Source organism: Stegastes partitus, unplaced genomic scaffold (genome assembly GCF_000690725.1).
Source record: "Stegastes partitus isolate 25-593 unplaced genomic scaffold, Stegastes_partitus-1.0.2 Scaffold228, whole genome shotgun sequence".
Classification (NCBI taxonomy): Eukaryota; Metazoa; Chordata; class Actinopteri; family Pomacentridae; genus Stegastes; species Stegastes partitus.
Window position 1 is genome coordinate 57,389 of NW_007577959.1, and position 25,368 is coordinate 82,756.

The following is a 25,368-nucleotide window of genomic DNA, read 5'->3' on the forward strand; positions in this document are numbered from 1 at the left end:
AACATATCTAATAGAATGTCCTCCTGTAGTTTGTCACTTGTCTGTGATTTCCATTCAGGAAAAACATATTGATCAAATAAAATTCACTATAAATCTAAATTTGCCATGGACCAGAATAAGTTTGTGCATCACTGGATGCACTAACTCCTGCACAGGTGGTGACGTATTTGTTTTTTTCTAAAAGCCTTTCTCATAAGACAAAATTAGAAAAATAACAAAAATCATCGCAGAACACGTCAGTCCAGCATCAAATGTTGCAGCCTTAAAAAACAAACAAAAAAAACAACCAAACATTAGACTGTGCTTTTCATTTTTCATTGTATTTATTAACAGAAATGTATTAACATTTAATATGCAGGAATGAGACCTTCTGTGAATACATGGCACAATCATATTATATACATTCTTTAAGGAGACAGTGAACAAACATGGTGGGGGGTTGGGGGTAAATACAGGAATCTTAAAATGACCCTTCAGTGGGCTCTGACTGATGTGAGCCGGGTGAGAAACACTGACTTTTCTTTTTAAGTTAAAAATGTTTGTTTTATTTATTTTTTATAAAGAAACATGGCTATTACCAAGAAACAAAAGTAATACTACTGTTTTGTCGCACATCAATTTTTCTATATACAATCTAAGGACAGGTAATTCACACAAACCAGAGGGAGAAATCTACCACAGTGCTAGGCTGAAGCCTTTTTTTTTTCTTCTTTTTTTAATTCTGTAACTGTAATAATATACATAAATCTCATGTAACACAACAATCACATGTGCAGCTGATCACCCCACTTTATTTTAAAGAAACTACATCAGAACAAACCTGTGTTTGTTCCTCTCTTTAGCTTATAATGCTTTTAAAGCTCATTGCACATTTCACCCGCCACAGACGTTTGGGTCTTCGCTGAACGCTGTTTGAACGTTTGCATTACCAGGTGAGATTAACGCAGTCTCTCTGTGGCAGCTCTGCTTTGACAAAAGGCTCAGTGTCCTGTTAGGTAGTCCTGGGTGGAGTCTGAAGCGAAGGAGTCGGCGTCCTCATTGTCGGAGTCCTCACTGCTGTCATCGGCCGCTGGCTCCCCGGACAGGGCAATGCGGGCGTAGTCGTCGGTGTCGATGGACTTGCAGAAGTGAATAGCGTATTTCAGTTTCTCTTCCAGCACCTGTTTACAGGAGTACCTGGGCAGCTTGAGCAGGAAGAAACATGTGTAGGACTCTGGCAGGAAGTGGTCAGGGGGGTTGTACTTATCCAGCACCTGGAGACAAACAAGATCAGGACCATATTAAAGCACTGAGAGTCTACAAAACAAATAACTCTGAATTTAAAAGCACCTTGCGGAGCATTCACCGTTTCTCATTAAAACACATCTTAAGGCCTGATGATCACGTTTCACAAAGCTAATATTTGGAAGAACAATGGGATTCTTTATTTGATGTTTGCAAGTCCTCTGGTTCACCATCATGAAGGGTGTTTCAGTGTTCAGATTCCTGCTCAGAGGAGCGAGGCTGGATTACCGAAGATGCATGAGACCAACCTTAGCGTAGGTCTATTATTAGGCAGACAGGCTGCTTTATTTAGACTTCCTCAGTGCTGCTTTAACACCATATCATTATGGAGAGAAAAATATAACCCAGGTGTGCTACAGGAATGACTCACATTTGGCTTTTAATTAATGTCTAGACTAAGATCTTGAAAAATGATTCTTTTGTAAAAATTGCCAAAATAATACAACTTACTGGAGCCAAAAACCAAACAAAACAGTAAGAATTGTTGTTGGATTTTCCCCTTTCTAAAGGTCCTTAAACTACTCATCTGAGGTGCAGTTTCCATTTGGGAAAATGAACCAAATCTAAACTTAAAAATGTGATATTTCATGAAAATCTGTTTGTTTTATGTCCCATTTAAAAACACCCAAAATAAAACATTTGCACTAAAAAAAAAAATAAATAAAAAAAAAAAGAGTCATAAACTAAAACTTGTACACTCCTCAACACAATCGTAGAGCCTCTGATGTCTCAGCTATGACCAACAGTCACTTAACAAAACTTATAAACATAGAAACAAAAACATAGCGAAAGAAGCAATAGTGTGACTTCAATATAATTAGAATTTTTTTTTTTATATATCTGTGCACATGCACCAATATTTGCTGCTGACCGAACTATGCTGCAGCAAGAGAAACTCATTTAGCCTCAGGTTAGACCCTAAAACAAAGAAAGTCTCCTTTTACCAAAAATAGATTTCCTCGATTATTTTCACTTTGCTTCCTTGAATCTCTCGCAAGTGCAGAGAAGATGAGACAAATGAGATGTACCTGTTGCTTACATGTATGTTTGCAGTCTCCTGTTTCCCTTTGTTGACACACTGCCATATTTCTTTCAAAATATGTCAAAACTGTTAATGCCTACTGGCCGGAGCTAGCAGAATGCACTACGCCAGGGGTGTCCAATCCTGGTCCTCGAGAGCCCCTATCCTGCAAGTTTCAGATGTTTCCCTCTTCCAACACACCTGATTCAAATGATCAGCTCATCATCAAGCTCTGCAGAAGCCTGATAACGATCCTGATCATGTGACTCAGGTGTGTTGGAAGAAGGAACCACCTAAAACATGCTGGATTGGGCACCCCTGCACTACACCATCAATACAGTGGTCCAGATTCTCATTGCCATTAGAGCAGTTCATTTCATGTAACAAAAAAAGTTGCATCAGGACATGGAATGATACCCACTGAGTTCATTTCATCTTATTGATTGATCGACTATTGATTGGAAAGCTGCCAAGAAAATTATTCAAAATATGCATCCGTACACAGAACACTAGTGTGAGTGTGCACCATTCAAACACATGAGGACCCACTCCTTAAAAAAAAAAATCCGGACAAGAGCTCAAAACGTCCACAGGTCATCTATACTCTGACAGATTTCCACTTCTCACCTGCACAACAAAATCCCGTCCCCTGAAGTCAGCGATGGTTCGTGGCAGACGTGTGCGACCCCAGACGAACCTCAGGAAGAGAGACCTCTCTGTGTTGGAGAAGGACTCCATCACTTCCCAGAACCACTGGATGAGCGGTGCCGTCGGCTCCACTCCCTTATAGGTGGCCACCGACTTCAGAAGGTGGAGCGGGATGTCTGGGCTTCCACACACCTGAAGAGAGGAAAACATCTGCTGTAAAACCTGCACACAGCTGGAGGACAGAGGTAATTTTTTAACCTGAAACTGCTCTTGCTCACCATCGTTTCCAGCTCGTAACCGGTGAAAAGTGACAGCAGAGGAACAGGAACCACTCGAGCCATTCCCTCGCGGACTGCAGATACCTGCTCGTCAAACTCGTGGAGTCTGGAGGTTGAGAAAAGAGAGGTGTAAGCACAGACGCAACTGCAAATGTATTTGTGTTCACTTGGCACGCTTTTTCACCTGTAGTTAATGGCCAGGCGGACGTATTCTGCTCGGTTCTCCAGGGTGATGTGGGAATACTTAGAGCTGAGCTGGATGTCCTGACCGCTGGCGTTGGGCACTGTGAAGGGAAGCGTCATGGCCTCAAACTCCTCAGCAGTCGCCTCGTTGTCGCGGATGTACATCAAGCCGGGAATAAAATCCTTATCAACCTGAGAAGAACACAGCAAATTCATTGGTGGATATCGAAACAAAAGTACTGCATTGATTTCTCTCTTAATGAACTATAGTTTATTATTATTTGTGTGTATAAAAGCATCTGTTTGAGCGCACTCATGCCCACAACACAGTTCCCGTGCGCTTCCCAGCAATCCACTCTTTCCAGTCTTGTGCTGAATTCATCAACAATCTAACCTTTTTAATATCTCAGGGGCAAAACCACACAACAAGAGCAGCTTTGTGAGTCAAAAGGCCCTTTTTTTGCATTCCACTAGTCTTCCAAAGAAGGTTCAGGAGCTCATGATCAGAGCGTGAGGGCAGGAGTGGACTCACACTATCTCTTTGGCAAAAGTCAAGGTTGCGGCTCTTTCACTGAAATTAATATAGATTTCCAAGGGGAAGGTACATTGTGACTTTCCAGAAATGTCTCGAGAGCTTGGTACCATTAGAGAGCAGTGAGCTGATGTGCTTACATTTTAATCTGAGGAGGAATGTATAGGAATGTGTTCTTTTAGCAGGTTATAATCCACACCGTGAGGGTTGAGAAAGTTATGCAATATCTGACAAAGAGAGACGTTCCTTTTTCTAGCTGGAGGGCAGAGATGTTAGAGACAAGTATAGGTCCTGTAAAGTTACATGTATGACAGAAGGTTAAAAACACTGCTTTAAAAAGTTCATCATTAGAGGAAGGGCTTCACATGTGAACATTTTCATATTCCGAAACCCTTCTTACTCATTTCTCTGAGGTTTGTTTTTACGAGTGTTCCTCATCAGATTCTCCAAACTCTCTTAGCTGCACAAACTGTCATAAACTTTAAATTTGAGAATACCATCTGTCCATGAGAAGATCTGACTGTTAGGCCCCTAAAATCTTGCAAATAGCCCCACTGCTACCACCCCTTCTTTGAAGGGTCAAAAAAAGACAGTTTTTAGTAACTGGATTAACTACAGACAGGTGACAAATTAAAGGAAAAACCAACGCAAGTCATCTTAATGAGTTGCTGGGCCCCTGTGTGCCACCAGAACAGCTTAAGTGCACCTTAGCACTGATTCTTGGAGTCTCTAGGACTCTACTGGAGGGATCAACACAATTCTTCCAAAAGATATTCCCTCATTCCCTCAAGGGACACCCTACAGCGTAACATAGCCACCAGAATCCTGCACTGATGTACATGAAGAGGCTGTATTATGACAGGGTTCATCTATTTGACTTTCTGTAGTAACGCTTTAATGCTGATTATCTATGAGATTGTGATTTTCTAGAGTCATGGAGCTGCAATTTATGCTTTTACCAGCTCATGCTCATTCCACTGTCAGGGAATGGGCCACTTTGGTCATGTGATTAAGTCAGGAAACGGTAATTTCGTGCTTCTCTGCGGTCGTATTTACCATCTCATAATATAATACAAACAAGTGTTTCTCATTAATGCTGCAGAATGTCTGCTATTGACTGATTTAATGGGTCTGGACCACTAATAAATTCTGTTCGCTCTCGAGAAACTTCCAGAAAAAAAGATCTCTTTCATCACTCCGAAATGACACTTCAGAACAAATGCACTCATACAAAGAGCTCTGGCATGAGGCCCAGTGTTTAAAATGCTATATTTTCACACTTAGTCAATCCTCATCAGTACATACAGAGAGCCCTTTTGGGCGCTGAGGTGCAGGACTGTGTACGTACCTCACTGAGGTCAGCGATGGTCAGGTTCATGCCTGCCAGCTGTTTCCATACAGGCTCTGCCAGATTCAGGCTCAGAGGGCTTCCAGTCCGGATTGCAATACCTAGGAGCACTCCTGCAGACGCAGCAAGGCAGAGCGCATTACTCACAGATCAGACATGAGCAATCATCTGTCACCATGTGGTGGAAAGTGCATTCAACAAACAAAAAGACAAATCTGCATGAAAAGGAAGCATGCTTAACAGTGCAGGTCAGGTGTTTTATCAGCAAAAAAAATGCACATGAACTATTTGTACTTTTTAAATTAAAAACTAATTTTCAGTTTTTGTTTATCTAGGATTAACACCCCAGACCTGACTGGGAGATTAACTGGATTATACCTAGGAAGCGGAACATGCTCATGTGAAGAGGGGACTTGGCTGCGGGGTTGAGCAGGAAACAGTCCCTGTTGGCGCCCGACTCGTCGCGACCGTTGGGGGTGACGATGAGCAGGGGAGTCAAAGCGTTCTGCAGCTCCTCACACATTTCAGCAATAGACTCACTGTAGCCTCCGCCGCAGTCGTCTACGGACTCCCCTTGAGGAAAAAAGCATGTGTAATTAAAACATATGAGGGGGGGAAGCAGGGAAGAGATTCGTGAGGATGGGGTGGACACCTACCTACAAATTTAACCTTCCACACTCGGTGAGGAAGCAGCAGGCTGTCCGGGCTGAACGAACTCATTTTGGCACACATCTGACCAAATACGGACTTGGTTCCGTCGGGACCTGCCAAGCCCCCTTTGCTGCGGGAACGCTTCACCTGCAGGGTGAAGAAAAAACAAGGGTGGGGGGGAAGAGATTATGGTTTGATTTGTCTCCGTCTGTGCTTAATTACTTCCTCCTAGATGGAGAAGAAGGGCTGATGTGCATGAACGGCTGGATATGACAGCTCTGCCCTCCACAGATACAGTTACAAGGTGGGGGGAGGGCAGGTGACGGGGCGAGGCAGCGGGCTAAGTCAAGACTCTATGTTGAGGAAAGTGTAAAACTGAGAGCAGGACTCCCATCAGACAGGAAGGAGTGCAGATCACACACCACGAAAAAATCCCCTTATGAAAGACATCACATGTAATGCTCAGGAGTCAGTCTGGAACGTAGCCTCACAGCGAAAGGGGGAGGGGAGGGAAGTAGAGTGAGAGGGAGGGCAGGAGACTTGAAAGGAAATAAAACTGATTGAGACGCTGATAATGAGTAGGACTGGATAATATTTATACTTTCATGGTTCTGCTTATCGATTCTGGATCTTGATGAGTCTTGACTCAGATATTTTGAGGGGAGGGGGTTAGAGGTAGTACAAGACTAAAATCCTGCTTTTACATCTAATGACATAATATACTGTGTTATAGTATAACTGTCCCAGTAATTTTTCTTTGAATACCCTAGAATATTTTCCTGATTACACTGATACACATGTACTTTAAGTAACATTTCACTGCAGGACTTTCAAAGTATAGGATAAGTACTTTTGTTCAATACCGATACACTGTTCACACAGTTCAAAACATTTATATTGTTGGTACAGTGTATTATATGCTGCATAAATCTCATACTGTTCATGCTCTTATACTGCAATTTATCCAGACCTGTACATGTACATTTATCTATCTTTATATTGTATCCACAGCTATTATATTTATATACTTGGTGTGTTCATACCTCTCTGTCCATAGTGTGCATACTGTTTATACTTTGGCATAATGTTCTTTACCGCTCCTTTGCCCTTCTGGTAAGATGCTGAACTGCATTTTATTGTCTTAGTGCAAAAATTGAATCTAATCTAATAAAAGACACAAGTACTTCTTCCACAACTTCTCATCTCTGCAAACACTTACTGATTATATGACTTAATATTCTTACTGTCACACTTACGGTTTGACTGCAGATCCTCTTTAATGAAGGAGGTGACACTGACTAACAGGTTTGTTGTGTGAAGTGAGTCTCTGCCAGTCAGTGGGTGACAGAAGCATCAGCAAGTTGCTGGTTCTAAGTCGGAACTGATTCTCTTACTATGAGTGAACAGAGGCTTAACTTGTGTTGTTTGCAGTTGTACCTGTATCCTGTTCAGCTCCACCACCGGTCCGTGCTGTCTGTCTCTCACCATTGTGGCTTGAACCACCTTCCGAAAAGCTGCTTCCTGTTCACAGATCAAAAAAGATAATCTTTTAGAACCAGTCAAACAAATACCAATTAATTTCTTGAGGCTACATATTCTGTTGTTTTATATGCATGTTTGTGTTTTTGAGTGCCACTGTGTCCCACCTTGCCCTGGGAGATGAGGATCCCTCTGAGTGTGTCAAAGCCCACCGAGGGGCCGTGGCCCGTCTGACCCAGTCGACCCTCCAGGTCAAACATGGGTATGCACGGGCAGAAGAGCTCGGAGATGTGATGCAGCAGCAGCAGCCTGTTCCTCAGGGCCATGATGGGGATCTCCTGCAGGTGGTTGTACTCCATGGGAACCTTAAACACACCATACAGACATTTAAAGATCAACAGCTTGCAGGGATGGACATTTGATGTTCAGAAAGTGGCTTTGATTTAATGATGCTTGTGTCTGCAAAACATTACTGCCACCTATTGGAAGCTGTGGCCAGAGAAGTTGCTTTCATAGCAAGTACAGTACCTGTGCAGGCAATTTTCCAGCATTAGTGGGCTTGCTGGTGGACCAGGCAAGAGTGTGAGCAGAACCACAGGCTACCCTGTTGATTTTCTTGCCCTGCAGCGCAGCGACTAACCGAGGCCTCTGGATGGCATTAGTGGTACCATCTCCAAGTTGGCCCTCATCGTTGTCGCCCCATGTGTATACTTCTCCTGAGCCAAACACAACAACAAAGCCTTTTGTGAAGCTGCAATCCAGCCTAACTAAGCTGCACTGTTGGGACTCAATGATAACAAATGGCAAAAAGAAAGTGTATCTGCAATAAGCAGAACAATACACCTGTGTGGATCAAGCACAAAAAGCAGGATGATGCATTAAAAAGTTCTTCTTACCATCCTCTGTGCAGCACACACAGTGCAGTGACCCCGTGGCGATGGCGATGACTTTTTTCCCTTGTAGCCCCTGCACCTGTCTGGGTCGTCGAACATGGTCATCTGAGCCGTGGCCCAGTCGATGGTAGTCGCCCTTCCCCCTTCAAGGCACACAGCACACACACAGTGAGCCCACTCATCACTAACACACACACAAACATGTCAGATCTTCTCTGTACATACCATGTGTACACTGCTCCAGACTTAGTAAGAGCTACTGAAAACTGAGAGCCACACTCCACTTTGACCACTCCGAGGCCGGTGAGGGAGTCAATCTAAAGATAGAAAACAATATTTTTTTTGAATCATGTGGATAAGAAAACCTTGAAATCGCTCAGCTATTATTCGTTTCCCCACAATGCAGATACAGCACATTATGCCTCAAGGACATTGGTCTTATTGAGTCGTGTTACATTTTTGAAAGCAGCATCTATTTAAAGGTGCAATAAGCAAGATTTTGAACACAAACATCCCATTAGTACAGCTGGTGCTCTAGTGAGATCGTGTTGTTCTGATTGTTGCACAGAGAACAGCTTAAAGGAAAGTCCACTGTTCTGCTGAAACAAATTGAGATAAACTTGAACGACTGACGTGTTGACACTGATTTGTAACTTTGTAGCTGCCATTTATGTATTCAATATATTTTGTTTATGTTTATTTGTACCGAAAGCTGGGTAGGCATTCCAATAAAAACCTGGCATTCATGTTAAAAAAAAAAATCAGATTTATCGTTAGGGCCTGCAATGAGTATCAACCTGTATCAGCGTAACATCATAGGACCCTACAACAGACGTAACACCAATCTTTTGTTCTGACCTACTTTCCCCAACAGATACTTCGAGGCATGACTTGGCCTTATATCTGTGTTGTATCTAGTTAGGCTAAGCTATGTTTACTGGTCCACACGATAGGCACGATTGGCATCGGGAAGAACAGACGACATGTCAACACCCGTGTATTTTCGCAACTTTGAACTTAGCCACCCTAATGGGCTACGCTAGGTCCGTGCTGGAATCACTAGTTGGAGTAGTTCTATTTTCAGAAATCATAAATATAGGCAGGTGCATGCTAAGTCTGTTGCCTTGTTTAAGTATAAACTAATCAGTTTAAAAAGATTGAATACTCTGCAAAAGCAAGCTTTTGATGCAGATTTATAGAGCAATTTGGCTAATTAGGTTGGCAAGTAAAAACGCTTGAAGTGTCCCCAAAAAGCTTATTAGGCTCATTTCCACTGACTGCTTTGGAGTGAAAAAAAAAAACGAGGCTGTGCAGTATCACCAGAAGGTGGCGATATAAATTATGTTACACATGGCTGTAATGAATGAGTAAAAAACCTTGTATATAGAGGAAGGTCTTCAGAAACAGTTTTAGATCAAATTAGAATTATTCTTAGGAAAGTTTCATGCTGTCTGGAGGTGGAACCAGCTGATCAATCATATGACTCAAATGCTCGGTGCGTCAGAACTCATTCAAAAAAAGGTGTTGTGATGTCTCATGAAGCACATTCAGGCTTTTGAAAAAGTCAAAAACCTCAAGAGAGTGTAAAAGGAACTTTTTTTTCTCCGTATGTTGCCATTTTCTAGTCAGGGCACCTACACATATGTTACGGAAACAAGGCTAATATATCTGCTTAGCTACATTCCAAACAATCCTACGTAGCAAAACCAACACTGTGAGCACCACTCTTACTACAGGTATCATGCGTGTCAGAGATTCTAGCTGAGTTTGACAGTGTTCCCAAAAAAGTCATTTTGTTACTTAAACCCCAACTCCACCTCTCTGTCTACATTTTTGAGCCAACAGTCCCTAAATGTGTAACTAATAGTTGAGCTTATTCATCTTAAAGGAAAGAGAAAACCCATTTAAAGATTGATAGTCTTTGCTAAACTCGATACTTTAGTTTCAGAGAAAAAACAACAACTCACAAATATAAAGTGATGCCTTTGCTGACCTCAAGTACACACTGCTGTATAATCTGTCTTACCTTCATGGGGATTTTGCAGCCGTCACTGCCTCCGCGGCCCAATTTGCCATAGTCCCCATCTCCCCAGGACCAGACCATGTCATCATCAGTTAGACACAGCGTCTGGGCATCCCCGCTGCCGCAGGCCACATCAATGACCCTGTGACCCTGCAGTGCATCCACCTAGATAAAACCACACGGACAGTTACTCGTTTCATGTTGAGTGCACAAAGTTTGGAGTCTTGTGAGAAACTGAGCCAAGTGATCACACACCAGCTTGGGTTTGAGCTGGTCCTCGCTGTCCCCGTGGCCCAGTCTTCCGTAGCGACCCTTGCCCCAGGTAAAGAGCTCTCCGCTGGCCGTAATGCAGGCGCTGTGTGCTCCTCCAGCTGCAATATCAACCACTTCCACTCCCCTCAGGGACTCAATTACACGAGGACGGTCACAGGGGCTGAAGTCAAAAAGGAGGCCTGGTTATTACAAAAAACTTTTCACACTGTCTTAATCCTTAATTCTTATAGTGACATGGGCTTGTATTGACATTGTGTGTGTTATGAGCTGCAAACTGAAGGTGAAAGTGTTATTTAGTTGATGTAACCTTCTGTTCCCGTGGCCAAGTTTTCCATCCTCAGCCTCTCCCCAGGAGTACACCTCTCCCTCAGAGGACAGGGCAAGGCAGTGCTTCCCTCCAGAGTTCACAGCCACCTTCCTGATGAAGACGTGCTGGATGGACTCCAGTAAAGTCGGGGTGGACACGGACTCAGTGCCGCCAATACCCAGTCTGCCCCCTGCTCCGTATCCCGTTGCATACAGCTGAGGATCAAGATAAAATAGGTTATTTTACAATTTCCTGGAAACTGTGCAGCATGAAGTTCACACAGATTATCTTCTGTTTGATAAAAGCAAAGGGAGTTGAGACCTTTCCATCAGCAGTGACAGCAAACAGAGTCTGCTCCCCTCCAATAAGCTGGACAGGCCGCAGTGTGGCGAGGGCTTCAGTGGGTGTGGGTACTTTGACCTTTGCCCCCTCAATGCCCCCCAGTTGCCCTCGGTGGTTGTGGCCCCAGCCATAGATGGTACCGCTGCCCCCGGCAGAGAGCGTCCAGTCGTCTGGGCGCCGGTTCATCCACTGTACGAGCTGCTCGTCGTGCTCACGCTTGAACAAGTCGTGGCTCTCGTGAAGTCCATTCATGCTCTCGTGATCTGCCATGAGCTCTCGAATCTTCTTTGTAACCTTCAAAGGGATAAAGCAACAAAGGAAAATGGATTAGGAACATGGTTAGGTCAAAGAGTGATGAAGAAAAGTGAAGGCTGAAACGAACAGCACCGCCTGGCACACTCACCTCATCCAGGAAGGGCCTCGGTAGAGAGGTCCTCTTGTCCAGAGCTACGGCCACTCGGGAGGCGGTGCAGTAGCGGCGGAACCAGGCCCACTTATGGGTCTCAGCACAGCAGGGTAAAGTGTCAAGCTCGAGGTCACAGGCAAGAGCTACCAAAACCTGGACAGAATGTTACAATTAGCCTTTGAGAAAACTAGATACAAAACCTATCAACCCCTGGAGCCATAGAGGAGGCAAAGAAACAACTGAGTACCTTGAAAAATGGACTGTGAAGCAGCTGCTTCCCTCCCCTGACGATGGGGTCTTCATACTCATACTGCCTCTGGAGAGCCTCTGGAAGCCCTTTTACAAGAGCAGCCAGTGCACTGCCTGTGAAGCTCTGAAAGAAAATAGATTATCAGTTACTTCATTGTTAAAAATATAGGTCTCATTTTTTTAAATAATGGCTTTGCTCTCAACCAAGTATTTCTGTTTTTATTCATTTTTGTCATTACTATGCCCTGTTCCGACTGCACAACATGAATAACGTTATGTCTCTCATTATGTTTCAAACACTCAAAATTGTTTATACTGAAGACATCATAAGAAAGGCACTTTGACATAGTCACTGTTTGTGGAAAAACAGATCAAGAAAGATCAGGAACAAACACACGTCAAATAAACAGTCAAAAATCATGTCAACTCCTGAAAATAGAAAATAATGAACAGAAAAACAACTGAAGTCAGCAAAAGCAATGCAACTGATCAGTGCCTAAGTGCTCTACAATCAAATATTAACACAACAAATTCAAGTTCTGTTGCATGTTACTTAATCATCTGAATATATTTGTTTGTACGGTACACGGTGAATGATCAGATCAGTGGACAACACTTCTGAACTTAAATGAACATTTGTCATTTTATTAAAACAATTATTGTCTTTGTTTGCTTCAGTAGATCTGCACTCTGTCAGCAGTGCATTTATTTTACATTTTAATAATGAAAAAAAAAAAACAAACAAATGTCCACAGGTAACCAGAAAACTAAACTTTACCAAGAAAACTCCTACTAGTGGAAGGTTTTGTGTCACTTGTAAATGTGCTGTCCTGCTGGTGATCTTAGCTCATCCAGTAACACTACGTCTCTGTATAGCGGCTAATGTCAAATTGTTATACTTTGCTGTGAAAAGTTCCATAAATTTGGACATACGTATACCTAACATGCTCTCTCAGATCAACAGATGTGTCAGCAGACATTTTGTGTTGATTGTCTCACGAAGCTGGTATCGAAAAGGCATTTAATCAGTATAATTAATCGGCCAGCTGATAAGTTGATCCATTACTTTACCAGAAATTATATTAAGACCAAAAATTCCCATGTTTGAAATATGCTCAACATTAATAAGCGTAACCAAACAGTGCAATTGTAACAGCTATGTTGCAAGCTGCATTATATTATTGCAGGAACTGTCATACATATTGTACACAATTATATAACTTACCATGATATATACACAAAAATTATTTTACTCAAAGTACTTGGCAAGTACTTTTTATACTAAGTATCGTACTGTACTCACCATAGAGCGAGCCTCGCCTTCGCTGTCCCCCAGTAGTCTGTTAATGTTGATGGACTGACCGTACTCTGTGGTCAGAAGCTTTCGTAGCCTCTGCAGAGCCCACATCCTGTGTCCAGCAGCTATATGCAACAAAATAAAATTCAACATCAATATTTCATTGAGAAATATAGACCTTTTATTTAAATAATAATTTCATTCCTAGCGGGGAAAAGGTTAGTAAATTTCATCTTTATTTGGACTTTGTTAATGCCTAATCATGGTGAACCAGAAAAATACTGTACCTAGTGCACTAAGCTGGGCACAAGCAGCGAGGGAAGCAGCGAGACGTGGAACGATGCTCCTGTTGGAAGCAAAGTTAAGCCTGAAGTCCAAGAGACACGTGACCAAGTCCATTGAGGGGCAGGACAAGATACAGCGGTCAGACAGCAAGTCTTTGGGACCTGAAGAAATACACGAAAAATGGTCAGTGTCATAAACATATGATTACAATCAACTCCCTCCTGACAAATTGCATGTATTAAAGTGGACAAAGAGAAATGTATCAACACAGTAAAAAACCCAACTAGTGTCAGAAAATTGCGGTATGTTTTCAACACAACTCACCAGCTGCAGGCATGATGGGATACACAGTGAAGCGCCAGCCCCAACCGTTAACCGAACCGTCACTGGTAAACTTCCACTTGAGTTCATCTCCTGGGATCCTTAACTCACTGGACCAGTCAGACCACTCTCGGCCTGAAATGCACAGCATCATTAATTTTTCAGTCCCTTGGCATCACTTGTAATTTATGATGTTTTTCTAAAAGTCTTGCTCTCGTCACCTGATCGGACAGACACGATCCTGTTGGCTCCATCCATGATGGTTAGCGGGTCATGACGTCTCTCGGTTGAACACTGTCGGTCAAACTCTATCCTCAGACCCTCGGCACCTACAGAACAAAGTAAGTTGTTGTCCACATCCAAGACATCTGTTATACCGAGCTCCTGTATGATCCAAAAAATGATCTTGCTCTTTAAAGTGCCCAAATTTCTAGCTGATTCATTTATTTTCTTACCTGGGATCTTTACAGTGCCGCTCGTAGACGTGTCGTCTGTGTATGGATGGCTGCTCTCTACAACAACTGGCTGGGAGGACAGACGACCGCTCTGCGAGTCCGTCGCCACATCCTCCAATTCAGTGACACACAATTCCAGCAACATGTCCGCAACCTGCAGAAGACAGTGAATGTTAACAGCTGACTTCATACAATACAAATTGCAGGGTTCCACACACACACACACACACACACCTGTCTATTAAAGAATACAGCACACATTACCTGTGGATAAGCTGTGCCCATGCCAGACAGCACGGCAGACAGCACCTCCTTGCCTTTCTCCCCAGAGCGACACGACACTGCCAGCTTGAGCAGGTCCACCATGACTCTCGTATCGTCAGGCACCAGCAGACTCGTGAACTCGTCCAGGTACTGAGGCTCTGGACCAACCACTTTACTCTGGCTCTCAGAGTCCTGGGCGGAAAAAAAAAGAAAAGGCAGAGTAAGATACATTCAGCTGAGGTTAGCGCACACTCTGCCTGTCATTAGACAAACTAACCTCTTTAGTCTTCGTCATGGTCTCAGCTATGATGCTGGCTGCTCCGGGGTCATCGGTGACAGGGATGAAAGGACGTGAGGAGGCTCCGCAGGCGGAGGGAGTGACAGCTGATGATGGAGTGATGGCGTCTTCTGACGAGGGAACCTGATCACACAGACACACAATAAACACAATCACCAAATTATTCATTAACAAACTAACAGACTGCAGCGAACTTTGCTTATTTCACTCATGACGTATATTATATCTTATAAAAAACACAAAATGTACACGTTAACAAGGTAAAAAAAACGTTATTTTCATTGGAGCAGCTCTTTAAATAAAGATTAAGTTTGTTGAGCGGAACTGCAAAGAGACACACTTTGGTTTCATTTCTATAACTGCTGAGCAAGTGTTTGATTAAGCCTGAAACTGCACCTACTGCTACCACCAGTGACTGCTGTGTAACCTAACACCCAAAATGGACAAAGTTGTTGCTTAAACTTAGTAAAAGTTGTAATTATGATCAAAGACCTATGAGATCTGCTGGTGCCTCCAAAAATGGACCCAAATGTAGTTTGCTGATGGTTGCATCTGCACACCTGGTCATCATGGATAAAAATGCACACTGTGTGGATACCGCTTTGCAGTAAATCAGCAAAAAATACAGATGAGGCAGCAGTTTAATGACGAAAAACTAGCATCAGAACACTTTCACTGCCATTAATAAATTAAGTTTTTAGGGATAAGAGTGAATGTTGTTTGTCTAATGGTAAATCTAGAAGGAGTGTATATTGTGTTTCTGACCTCCCCCTTCTTGTCTTGCCAGGGATTAGGGCTGACCCGCTCTTCAGCTTCAGGCGGGATGGGAGGACCTTCTTCATCACTCACGCTGGAGGAGGATGAGGAGTCTGACGGGGGAACAGGTGAACTGGAAGGACACTCTGCTGGCAGAATCATGCTGGCTGGCATCAGAGCACCGACCACAGCGTCCCTGGAGGAATACAAAATGCATTCTGTCAACAGTAACACCGACGAGTGACAATAACCAGTGTCAGTCAGCAGATAAAACATTTAGAGGTCATCTATCTCATGTTTAGAACTCCAGCATCAGCAGAATATGACCTGGTGCTAAACAAATGCAGGTCTCAACTGGTTTCACACATGAAATCCCACTAAATTGTAGAGCTACTTATCCTGTACTCTGAATGACCCACACTCGAAGGAACTGCACTTTTGCCCTGTGAGTCTCTTGTGTCATGACAATGGGATATTTCCAGCCGTGAACACAGCATACCTTGCATACATGATTTGGAGGGCTGACAGCACGTGAGACAGAGCCTGCTGTTTGGCCAGGTTGCCATCCAGACTGAGGAGAATCTTGGCCAGCGAGGGTCGATTAGGCTTCACGCTGCTCTGCCCACTCATCTTGTTGCTTGCCGCTGATGAGTCACTGTCGGATTGGACACCTGCCGTGTACAACATCGAAACAATGAGGCGCCCTGTCAGTGATGTCAAGCAACGTAAAACAACTCCAGCTTCCAGTTCCAGGAGTGAAATAATTCTTTGCAACGGCCAGTCAGAGATAAAGATTTACTCTACATCTGCCACAGATATTAAAAGCTGTTCTCTTCAGTAGTAGCTGACATAAAATTAACATCACTTAAAAACCTGCTGTGAAATACTACAAAAATGTGACCATGCTTTTTGCACCACTGACACAGAATGTTGATACTGATGAAGGTATGAAATGTTAAACTCTAATGAAAGACTAAATCAAATCCATTCAAAATTAGACAGGTTGCTAATGCTCGTGGTATTCATCATAACCAAAGATTTTGTAAAATCATCATTAAGCATGTCCCACAAGGCATTTTTAATGTTATCTTTCACTCCACAAGAATCACTACAGGTAAACGGGGCAACATCTCTAACTTATAGAAGACACTATGAATGGTCAACAGTTGGTTACTTACAATAGGACACTAACTATTATGTAAGACATGTTTTCTTACAGTCTATGTTTAGATATGCAAAGGAGGTAATATATTTGCTAAATTTTAAGAAACTGTACATCTGACAAAGCCACCTTCAAAAATCTTATCACTTTTCTGACATACTGGAGTCAAATGTTTGTATAAAGACAATTTTTGATGTCTGTTTTTGATTGCTCCATAAATAAGACAGTAACAAAAAAACCCCCAACATTTTCAGCATGGTATTAGGAATAAATATGTTCTATAAAGCAGGTTATAAGTGATATATGAAAAAAAAGCCTCTGTTAAGGCCTTCAGAACATAGACAGGAAGAAAAGTGGAAAGTTTGGTGTTTACAGGTGCTGCTGAAGTGGAGATTCCCGGCTTAGAGTAGGAGAAAAAATAATTTTGGGATAACAGCTTTTTTTTATTTTTTAAGTTGATTTTTTTGGTCTTTTTGCCTTTATTATATACGACAGTAAAGAGAGAGACAGGAAACTGGGGGAGAAGAATGAGAGAAGGACCTGCAGCAAAGGGCCATGAGTGGGATTCGAACCCCTGACCACTGCATCAGGGACTATAGCTCCTGTACATGGGTTGCCAGCTCAACCGGGTGAGCTATAGTGGTGGCCCAACATTAATGTTTGAAAAACACTGTTATTTGTTAGGTTAAAATAACATTTTACATTTTAACACTATGAAAAATACCCTAACTGATTACTTAGACTAAGAAAGTTATTTTTAGCATTGCAAGTTTACTGAAATTTTCTGTTTAAATATAAAGTACTCTCATTAAATATGCACTAATTTGCATAAATGTCCAATAGACAAAGTGCAATAAAACCTGAAGACATGATATGGAAACAAAAATTAATCAGTGCATGAAAAAAAAAATAAAAAAGTTTTTTCCTGTAGTGTCGCAGCTTAATTCAAATATTTTACTTCAAGCAGTAAGTATGGACCCTGCCTGATAATGACTGAATAGCTCCCCCTTGTGGCTAAACATATGTGAGGAAAAGGACGATTACCTAAGTATGATGCTCCGAGGGAGTCCCTGGCTGTCTGGAAGAGGACTGGCTCATGAACTGAGGGGGTGGTCACATCCACAGTGGTCCAGGCGACGCTATGGGAGGAGCCACATGCCACTCGAGTGATCTTCTGTCCTTCCAGACCCTGAACCAGCGTTGGCTTCCTGTTAACTGTGGTGGTGCCGTTTCCCTGCTGCCCGTGGTCATTGTCGCCCCATGCATACACCTAAGAGAGAAACAGGAAACTGTGACTGGATTCTAATTTGGTGATTGTAAAAGTTATGTGATGCCTTCAAAATGCCTTCATCACCTCAATTTTCCAGACATTGCCGAACAGTACAGGAACTCTAGGATTTGGACTTATGAAAAGGCAGTGAAGGAGGAAGAGAAGCTCTCAATCTTAACAACCTCTTGAAATATTGAGTAGCTGCCTCTTATCATCAGAAGTGATGTGCTAACATTATTAAATTTGCTCTGAGGAAATGTTTTATACAAGGTGAAATAAGCTGTGTAACAGCAAAGGTCAGAGGTGCCTGGGAAGTAGAGTAGCAGTCGATAAATCAGCTGCCGGAGGAGAAACTCACACATCTGGAACAGTGCCATGGCAGTAAATGAGTGGAGTGAACAGCGTGCTCTGATTTATAACACTGTTTGTGGAGGTCAGTACAAACCTGTCCTGAGTCGGTGACAGCCAGGCAGTGCAGCGCTCCGACTGCAACGTGGACGATCTTCTTCCCTCTCAGTCCCTCCACCATCTGGGGCTTCCGCACATGGACATCAGTACCATGGCCCAACCGGAAATAGTCACCTTTGCCCCTGTTTGGAAATACAAACAGTCAGCGGTCCCAGGAAAGCCTGATGAGTGATCAGGTAACTGTATCATTAATTTGTCTTACCAGGTCCACACTACTCCAGATTTAGTCAGAGCCAGGGAGAACTGTGCTCCACACTCTATTTGGCAGACACCCTGCCCGTTGAGCCGCTCTATGTTCTGAGGTATGTTGCAGCCCTCGCTGCCTCCACGACCTAGTTTCCCAAAATCCCCATCACCCCAGGAGAACACCAACCCTGACAAAACCAAAGACACATTACCAACAGGAAACTGAATCACCTCTGTGAATGTCAAAAAAAACCCTGAAAAACTATCTTTATGGCAGTCATTTCAAATGTAAGTCTTTTGTAAAGTTTTAATAGGAAACAGTGTCTGTTATGTTTATATTCAAGGCTTCTTGCCAAAATAAACAATGGACTAAGGCTACATCCACACTAATAAGTTCTCATTTTCAAATGCAAAGCTTCTGCTACATTTACAGACAGCATTCACACTATTCTGGCATTGTGGGAGTTCTAAAACGAAGACTTTTAAAAACGCTGCTGACCCTGTTTAAGTTTGCAAACTACACTTTTGGAAACAATGACACAGACACCCATATTCACTCCCTGACTGAGCGTTAACTGTCACTACATATCTTTCCATGATTCGTCATGCTCCTCTCATGTGACAGTTTTGTGGAAGACTTCAACGTTGACCACCAGAAGATAATTCAACATGAACTACAGACTTTATTATCCATGCTAGCAGCTGTTCTGCCGTTAATAAAATCTCTGGTTGGGTTTTTTGCCATTGCTGTTCTTCCTCCAGTCATTTTTTTTTTTACAACAAAGCAACCGCATTGCTGCTTCCTGTATGTGAATGGTCATAAGATGTGTTTTCAGGCATGTTAGAATGCACAGAGATTATTTCTAAAATGGTGTGTCTGCTTGTGTGGAAAGCATTGCAACAGTGTTTTAAAATGAAAACGTGTCAGTGTGGATGTAGTCTAAATCATCAAAACCCTGGTCTCCACGACTGCCGGTAAACAGATACTCCACAGGACACCTGCAGGTGAATTAACAGAAATACCTTCATCAGTGAGAGCTAAAGTTTGAGCGTCCCTGCTGCCACAAGCCACCTGGATAACACGATGCCCCAGAAGCACTTTCACCTAGAAGACAGGCAAAGGAGACCAAATCAGAAATCATGCACTGTGAATTTAAGATAAGTTTGCACATTTTGCAGCGCTGTAAGACTCCTTGCACAAAAACAGCCAACAAACCAAGTTCCATGCAGCATTAAAAACTAAATTTTGCAGCAGTTTATTCCTGAGTCTGTTCTTAAAATGCTTACAAATACCTTAAAGTCAGTCACCACTCCTACAAAGGGGTGAAACCACAGACATACCAGTTTGGGCCTCAGTTGAGTAGTGTTGTCCCCGTGTCCGAGGCGGCCATATTCTCCCAAACCCCAGCTGTAGAGCTCCCCACTGGAGGTGATGGCAGCACTGTGAGAGCTGCCACAGGCAATGTCACGGATGCGCTTGGTCTTCAGTGCCTCGATCAACCGGGGTTTGTCACAGTTCCTTAAAGGAAAGATTGCAATTTTTTAAATCATCATGAATTATATAATGTGAAACTGCTGTCCATCACCCACTCTATGAAGTTGTAAAACACGAAAACCCTTTGAATTAGGAATAATTCCGATCAGGACTTTAATGAGAACAACTACAAGTCTAATATGCAGATACCAAAACTGCAATATATCAAATCAAAATAACAGAGAGCATTGAGGTGGTCTAAAACCCCTTCCAATTGTTCTTCATTTAACCGCAGCCATTTTACTTGATGGTTTGAAATCCAAGTGTTGTTTCTACCAACTTTATAGTGCCTGAAAAAACAGGTAAGCACTGTATAAGATAACGTACATTCTGCTAAAGTGTCCTAGTTTGCCGTCGTCTCCTTCACCCCAGGAAAAGACCTTCCCGTCCACAGTCAGGGCCATGGCGTGACGTCCACCTGAATGCACTGCCACCTTCTTCACGACATAGTTACTGAGTGCAGTGATCTGACGGGGGATTGGGATGGTCCCACTGGAGAGGCCCAGACCTAACCTGCCGTTAGTGGCCTCTCCACACGCGTAAATCTTCCCTTCCACAGTCACTATGAGAAAGACATATCAGTTACATACTGTATTCAACATGTGAAAGAACTGAAATACCAAAAGCGTTTCTTAACTCACCTGCAAAGAGGCTTTTGGATCCACCGGCCACTTGCACCACATTGAGGGCAGAGAGGGTTTCAGAGAAGGAAGGCACCTTGATCTGTGAAGAACACAAACAAAAGTGATTAGAGGATGCAGGAGCGTCTGAGCCCCTCACCGAGGTTTACCCCAAGGATGTGTCCGGTCCCTGTTGTTGTGTAATATCTACACTGGTTTGTCCATGTCCTCAAATGCACTTATCATGCAGTAAACACAAACTGTTCTTTACTAAATTTGCTTTGTGATTTACAATGGGAATCACCTCAGTGTGACCAATGACACACAGAGTCAATTTTCTATAGTGATGCACCTCAGTGTTACTAAATAACCAGGGATTACATTAGCTAACCCAATGTTATCCAGTATAGTCACAACACAGAGCACACACCTATACTGGAAATGTCAATTATTGTAATCACTAATGGAAATTAACCAAGTACATTTACTCATGCATGATGCAGGTGATAAAGACACTTGCAGGGCTTTCAGGGGCTCAGAACAGGCCTTTTGGGAGACAGTAAGCATGATCAGTCCATATATGGCAATACGTCTGTTTTCTTAATCACATGAAATCTGTGCATTTTCTTGTTATTTCTGACTATTCAAAGAACAAAAACGTCTATTCTGTTTAAGTAAACAACAAACCAATTAACAAAACAGGTTGAAAAGTATTTTGGCACTGTTAAATTTTCTTGGGCAGCAAAAGATCCTCTGCACCAAAATCTCTTCATGATTATGGATTAAACTATCACAGCAGGTTAAATAGCTGAAATCACAGCCACCTTGTCCAAAATTGTTAGCTTTTTTGTAAATATCAATGCACAGATCAACTTGTTCTCGATATTTAACCCAAGGAGATTATAAAAATGGCATTTCAACATGAAAATCAATAACAATCCTTAAAATAGAAAATGTGTCTGGAAATGGACATCACTTGTCAATGTATATGTAAGAAAAGCTCAAACTACCTTTGCATGTCTTTATGGAGTTTTGAAATGTACAGTGTTGGCTTAATTGAACAATATTGTCATTTTTTAAACAGCTAACCCAATAATTTTTATGTGATCAATCACACACAAGCCCACAAGCCGTGAACTTGAATTACAGTTTAATTAGAAAACTGCACCTTCGATCCTTTGAGTCCTCCCAGCTGGTCCTTGTCATTCAGCCCCCAAACAAACACTTTGGTCCTGATGGTGGCTGCCGACTCCAACCCTGAGGACTTCTTCCGAGTGAGACTGAAAGGCAAACAGAGATGCACAGTGAGAGCCTGAAAACTAACTCACATGCTACAGTTAACAAAGCTGTATAGTTAACTTCCATTATGGTAATAGATTATTGCACCTGTATACAGAAATGTTTTTAGGGATGTCAGCAGAATCATGCTCTACATAATCAATTTAACGATGCACTTAAACTGTAAAAGTGCAGATTTAACTAACAAGCCGCTGCCAGATTTTGTCACGCTTGCTAAAGCTGCATCTATAACTATACCACACTTCAAATGTAAAGAGCACTAGAACTTCCAGCAATTAAATATTTATTCCTTTGCCCGTCTCACCTCCCAGTTGCAGTTTTGTCATCGTCCTCTTCCTCATTGTCAGATGCCAGGAAAGGGACCGTAGCAAGGTCTTCATCCTCCGCTCTGATGCGTCCCACGATGCCGAGTCCATGGATCTTGCAGTCGATACCGGAGCTGCGGCACTGCTTGATTGCAATCTCGATGTATCTGTGATACTACAGGAGGGGAGGAGACGTCATTCAGGTTATTACAACACAAAAGCTAATAAACAGTAATTGAAGATGATGTTAATTACTGCATCTTTACCTGACTTACCTCAGTGCAGTCACTAAGGAGGAGGACAGTGGTGTCTGTGGGATTGATGTTAATTGTCTTGAGCTCGATTAAGTTGTTCAAAGAGCTTCCACCTGTATAAAAAGAAAAAATATTACTTCTGACTGACAAAATATGACAATAACACTGTGCAGTTGTCGTAAACGCAAACACAGTATCATGGACCAGAAAGGAGTACAATTACTGCAGAATATAACTAGAATACAAATAAATGAAATACCCATATTGGTATACTTTCAAAAGAAAAACTAAACAAATTAAACTGACCTGACACCACCACTAGTGAGGGCATGTAGCTGCTGTCTGCCGGGTCGACGATCATTTTTAGCCTGTGCACAAGAACATCTGGAAAAAGCTCGAGTCGAATCCAGTGCTGCAAAGAAAATAATAGAAAAGCCTGTCAGCTGACGCATTACCCTCTAATAAAGCAAACTAAATTGACTGCCATCCAGCCTGTTAGAGTATACAATTCAATCTCCCACCTTTCCCTGTGAGCCAGAGGACTGCCAGCACTGATCACTGCAGTCAATGAGCCGTGAAGCCTGGTTAACAGATGAGGACACATTGAGGCTCTTGACAGCACGAGACCAGTCGTCAATCAGCATCCCACGCTGGCTGCTGTGATGCTTCTTGAGCTGTTTTCCTGAGCGGCCGCAAAACGCTGGAGACTGGCCTAATTGTAGAGCAGATGAACAACAGGTTCACACACAGGTCCACACAGAAACACCACACATACTGTCTGGATGAATGTGCGACTAACCAGGCTCGTTGATTCTGCCGAAGGAATGTCTAGTGTTGTGTTTGCGCGTTTTGAAGCAGTTCTCACAGAAGTCAAAGTCGTCGCAATTTCTGCATTTGAATCTGGGGCCGTTAATAGGGAACATCTGACAGCCATCACACCTGCAGGCATCACAAGGGTCACATTTAAGCAACATAGTGGTATAAATATTTGATTGGGGAGGTGAGAAGCTTCAAGTTATCTTTACCTCACTCCAGGATGAACACTGGGCACCAGTTCCATCTCAGACAACAAACCAGTCCAGTGGGATTGCTGTGGGAAGTCTACAATCACATCCTTTCCATTGGCACTGAAAGCTAAAAACCATTTACCTTGATTAGTACAGTAAACAGAGGATTTTGGGTTGTGCAATGTAACAGAGTGTTCAGGTCATACGTAAAATTAAAAATACGGGTAAGACAATCAGTTTGCTGTGACTGGTCTTACCTTTCACAACCCCGACACTCCTGTGAGTGACAGAGCCCCATTTGTACTTTGGTGTTGTGACTGTCGGCTTCACCCGCACTTTGTCACCAATTTTTATGTGGGAAGGAGAACTTTGAGGTGGGAATCCTAGAAAAGAAATGTCACGGCGAAGGTGAAGAGAAACATTTTGCCACTTAAACCATTCAAGTTCATTTTATTTTGACAAACTGCAAGTCATTGTATTAAGGAAGCATAGTATGAACTGTAAACAAATGTTCACAAATGAACTGTAGGTTTAAACTGGAACTTAGACTTGATAAAATATCAATAAATATATATATTTTGTTAAAATAAGGGCTAGTTGTGCAACTCAAAAAGAATGTTTTTATTAAACGCAAAAAAATTCTGTATAATAAAGTGCAACATAGACACGGTGGATATTTTACAGCACAAAGCAGCTAAAACAACTCCTTTTCTGACTTTTAAATCTATGTAAGAATACCAAAATTCACAGCACAGTAACTGCTTTTAACGTCTGTTTATATTGAATTTGTCTGACAATGTCACATTTATGACAATCAAAATTTCAGTGGTGCAGAGAAGCAGTTTAGAAGTGGCTGCTGGTTAACCTGTAGTCTTAATGAGCCACGTTTCAGTCACTATTTCATACACATTCTGTTGTCTGACAACAGAAAAATGTAAATACAAATATGTAAATGAGAATAGCATTTTTGGGAATTTGACTGTATGAAAATATGTGAGAGCACAGAGAGCAGGAGAGAAGCAAACAGATGCAAAGTTCCTCTGTTCTCTCTTTACGGGTTGCTTGTGCACATTGTACGAACACTTTTAGTTCTGCAATATTTTGAATTGAAAGCTTGTGTCTTTGGAAACATTTACACAGAACTGAGTCATACTCTGTTATTCCCATCATCATCTGAAACTGTGGAGCTGACTGCAGCTGACCGATGGCCGGAGCCAAAAACGTCATTATGCAGCAATTATGTAGTGAAACAGAAAGGAAAACATTTACTAAAATGAATTAAGGCATTTTAGTAAGAAATTAAATGGCAAGTGTCAAATTAAAGCATCGATGTTGTTGCATTTTTAGCATCTACGTCATCCATTATGCTGAGTAAACGCAGCAGTCCTACCCAGAGCTATTCCCTTTTTGTTACCATTACAAGCATCATGTCATATTTAAAATCACACACGCTTACCAAGAAGCTCAATATGGATGTAGCGAACCCAGTACGTTCCTCCTTTCTGCTGCCAGTCACACTGCACATTTAAGTCATGAAGTCCATCTCTGTCCAGCTTTATCACTTTCCCAACATCTCCATCATACACTTCCTCGTACGTTCTGCAGCACTTCACCATCATCCCCACCTGAAGAGAAACTCAGACCCGTCAGACTTATTTTACATTTCCTTA

General features: G+C 42.4%; 1 protein-coding gene across 4 annotated transcripts in view; it reads right to left on the bottom strand.

Moving 5' to 3' along the window:
- Positions 1-301: 301 nt before the first annotated feature.
- herc2 (HECT and RLD domain containing E3 ubiquitin protein ligase 2) overlaps positions 302-25,368 on the bottom strand; it is a 57,559-nt gene continuing 32,492 nt past the window's right edge. For 2 of the 4 annotated variants that reach the window (XM_008281257.1, XM_008281255.1), the window contains exons 49-91: positions 25,155-25,323; positions 23,956-24,081; positions 23,717-23,825; positions 23,491-23,630; positions 23,213-23,403; positions 22,998-23,103; positions 22,713-22,804; positions 22,437-22,612; positions 22,002-22,113; positions 20,855-20,936; positions 20,541-20,775; positions 20,021-20,198; positions 19,703-19,784; positions 18,696-18,867; positions 18,471-18,615; positions 17,800-18,025; positions 16,093-16,264; positions 15,603-15,789; positions 14,817-14,960; positions 14,540-14,731; positions 14,276-14,429; positions 14,042-14,149; positions 13,824-13,955; positions 13,502-13,660; positions 13,221-13,339; positions 11,916-12,041; positions 11,666-11,821; positions 11,242-11,556; positions 10,921-11,135; positions 10,596-10,773; positions 10,344-10,505; positions 8,543-8,634; positions 8,321-8,460; positions 7,953-8,140; positions 7,592-7,789; positions 7,383-7,466; positions 5,951-6,092; positions 5,673-5,867; positions 5,295-5,407; positions 3,416-3,606; positions 3,232-3,337; positions 2,933-3,145; positions 302-1,253 (exon numbers count right to left, since the gene is read on the bottom strand). In XM_008281257.1, coding sequence (XP_008279479.1) covers positions 981-1,253; positions 2,933-3,145; positions 3,232-3,337; positions 3,416-3,606; positions 5,295-5,407; positions 5,673-5,867; positions 5,951-6,092; positions 7,383-7,466; positions 7,592-7,789; positions 7,953-8,140; positions 8,321-8,460; positions 8,543-8,634; positions 10,344-10,505; positions 10,596-10,773; positions 10,921-11,135; positions 11,242-11,556; positions 11,666-11,821; positions 11,916-12,041; positions 13,221-13,339; positions 13,502-13,660; positions 13,824-13,955; positions 14,042-14,149; positions 14,276-14,429; positions 14,540-14,731; positions 14,817-14,960; positions 15,603-15,789; positions 16,093-16,264; positions 17,800-18,025; positions 18,471-18,615; positions 18,696-18,867; positions 19,703-19,784; positions 20,021-20,198; positions 20,541-20,775; positions 20,855-20,936; positions 22,002-22,113; positions 22,437-22,612; positions 22,713-22,804; positions 22,998-23,103; positions 23,213-23,403; positions 23,491-23,630; positions 23,717-23,825; positions 23,956-24,081; positions 25,155-25,323 — 6,795 coding nt within the window. In that variant the 3' untranslated portion in view covers positions 302-980. Of the gene's footprint in view, positions 1,254-2,932; positions 3,146-3,231; positions 3,338-3,415; positions 3,607-5,294; positions 5,408-5,672; positions 5,868-5,950; positions 6,093-7,382; positions 7,467-7,591; positions 7,790-7,952; positions 8,141-8,320; positions 8,461-8,542; positions 8,635-10,343; positions 10,506-10,595; positions 10,774-10,920; positions 11,136-11,241; positions 11,557-11,665; positions 11,822-11,915; positions 12,042-13,220; positions 13,340-13,501; positions 13,661-13,823; positions 13,956-14,041; positions 14,150-14,275; positions 14,430-14,539; positions 14,732-14,816; positions 14,961-15,602; positions 15,790-16,092; positions 16,265-17,799; positions 18,026-18,470; positions 18,616-18,695; positions 18,868-19,702; positions 19,785-20,020; positions 20,199-20,540; positions 20,776-20,854; positions 20,937-22,001; positions 22,114-22,436; positions 22,613-22,703; positions 22,805-22,997; positions 23,104-23,212; positions 23,404-23,490; positions 23,631-23,716; positions 23,826-23,955; positions 24,082-25,154; positions 25,324-25,368 lie in introns of all 4 variants that reach the window. The other 2 variants (XM_008281254.1, XM_008281253.1) reach the window with 1 other exon arrangement.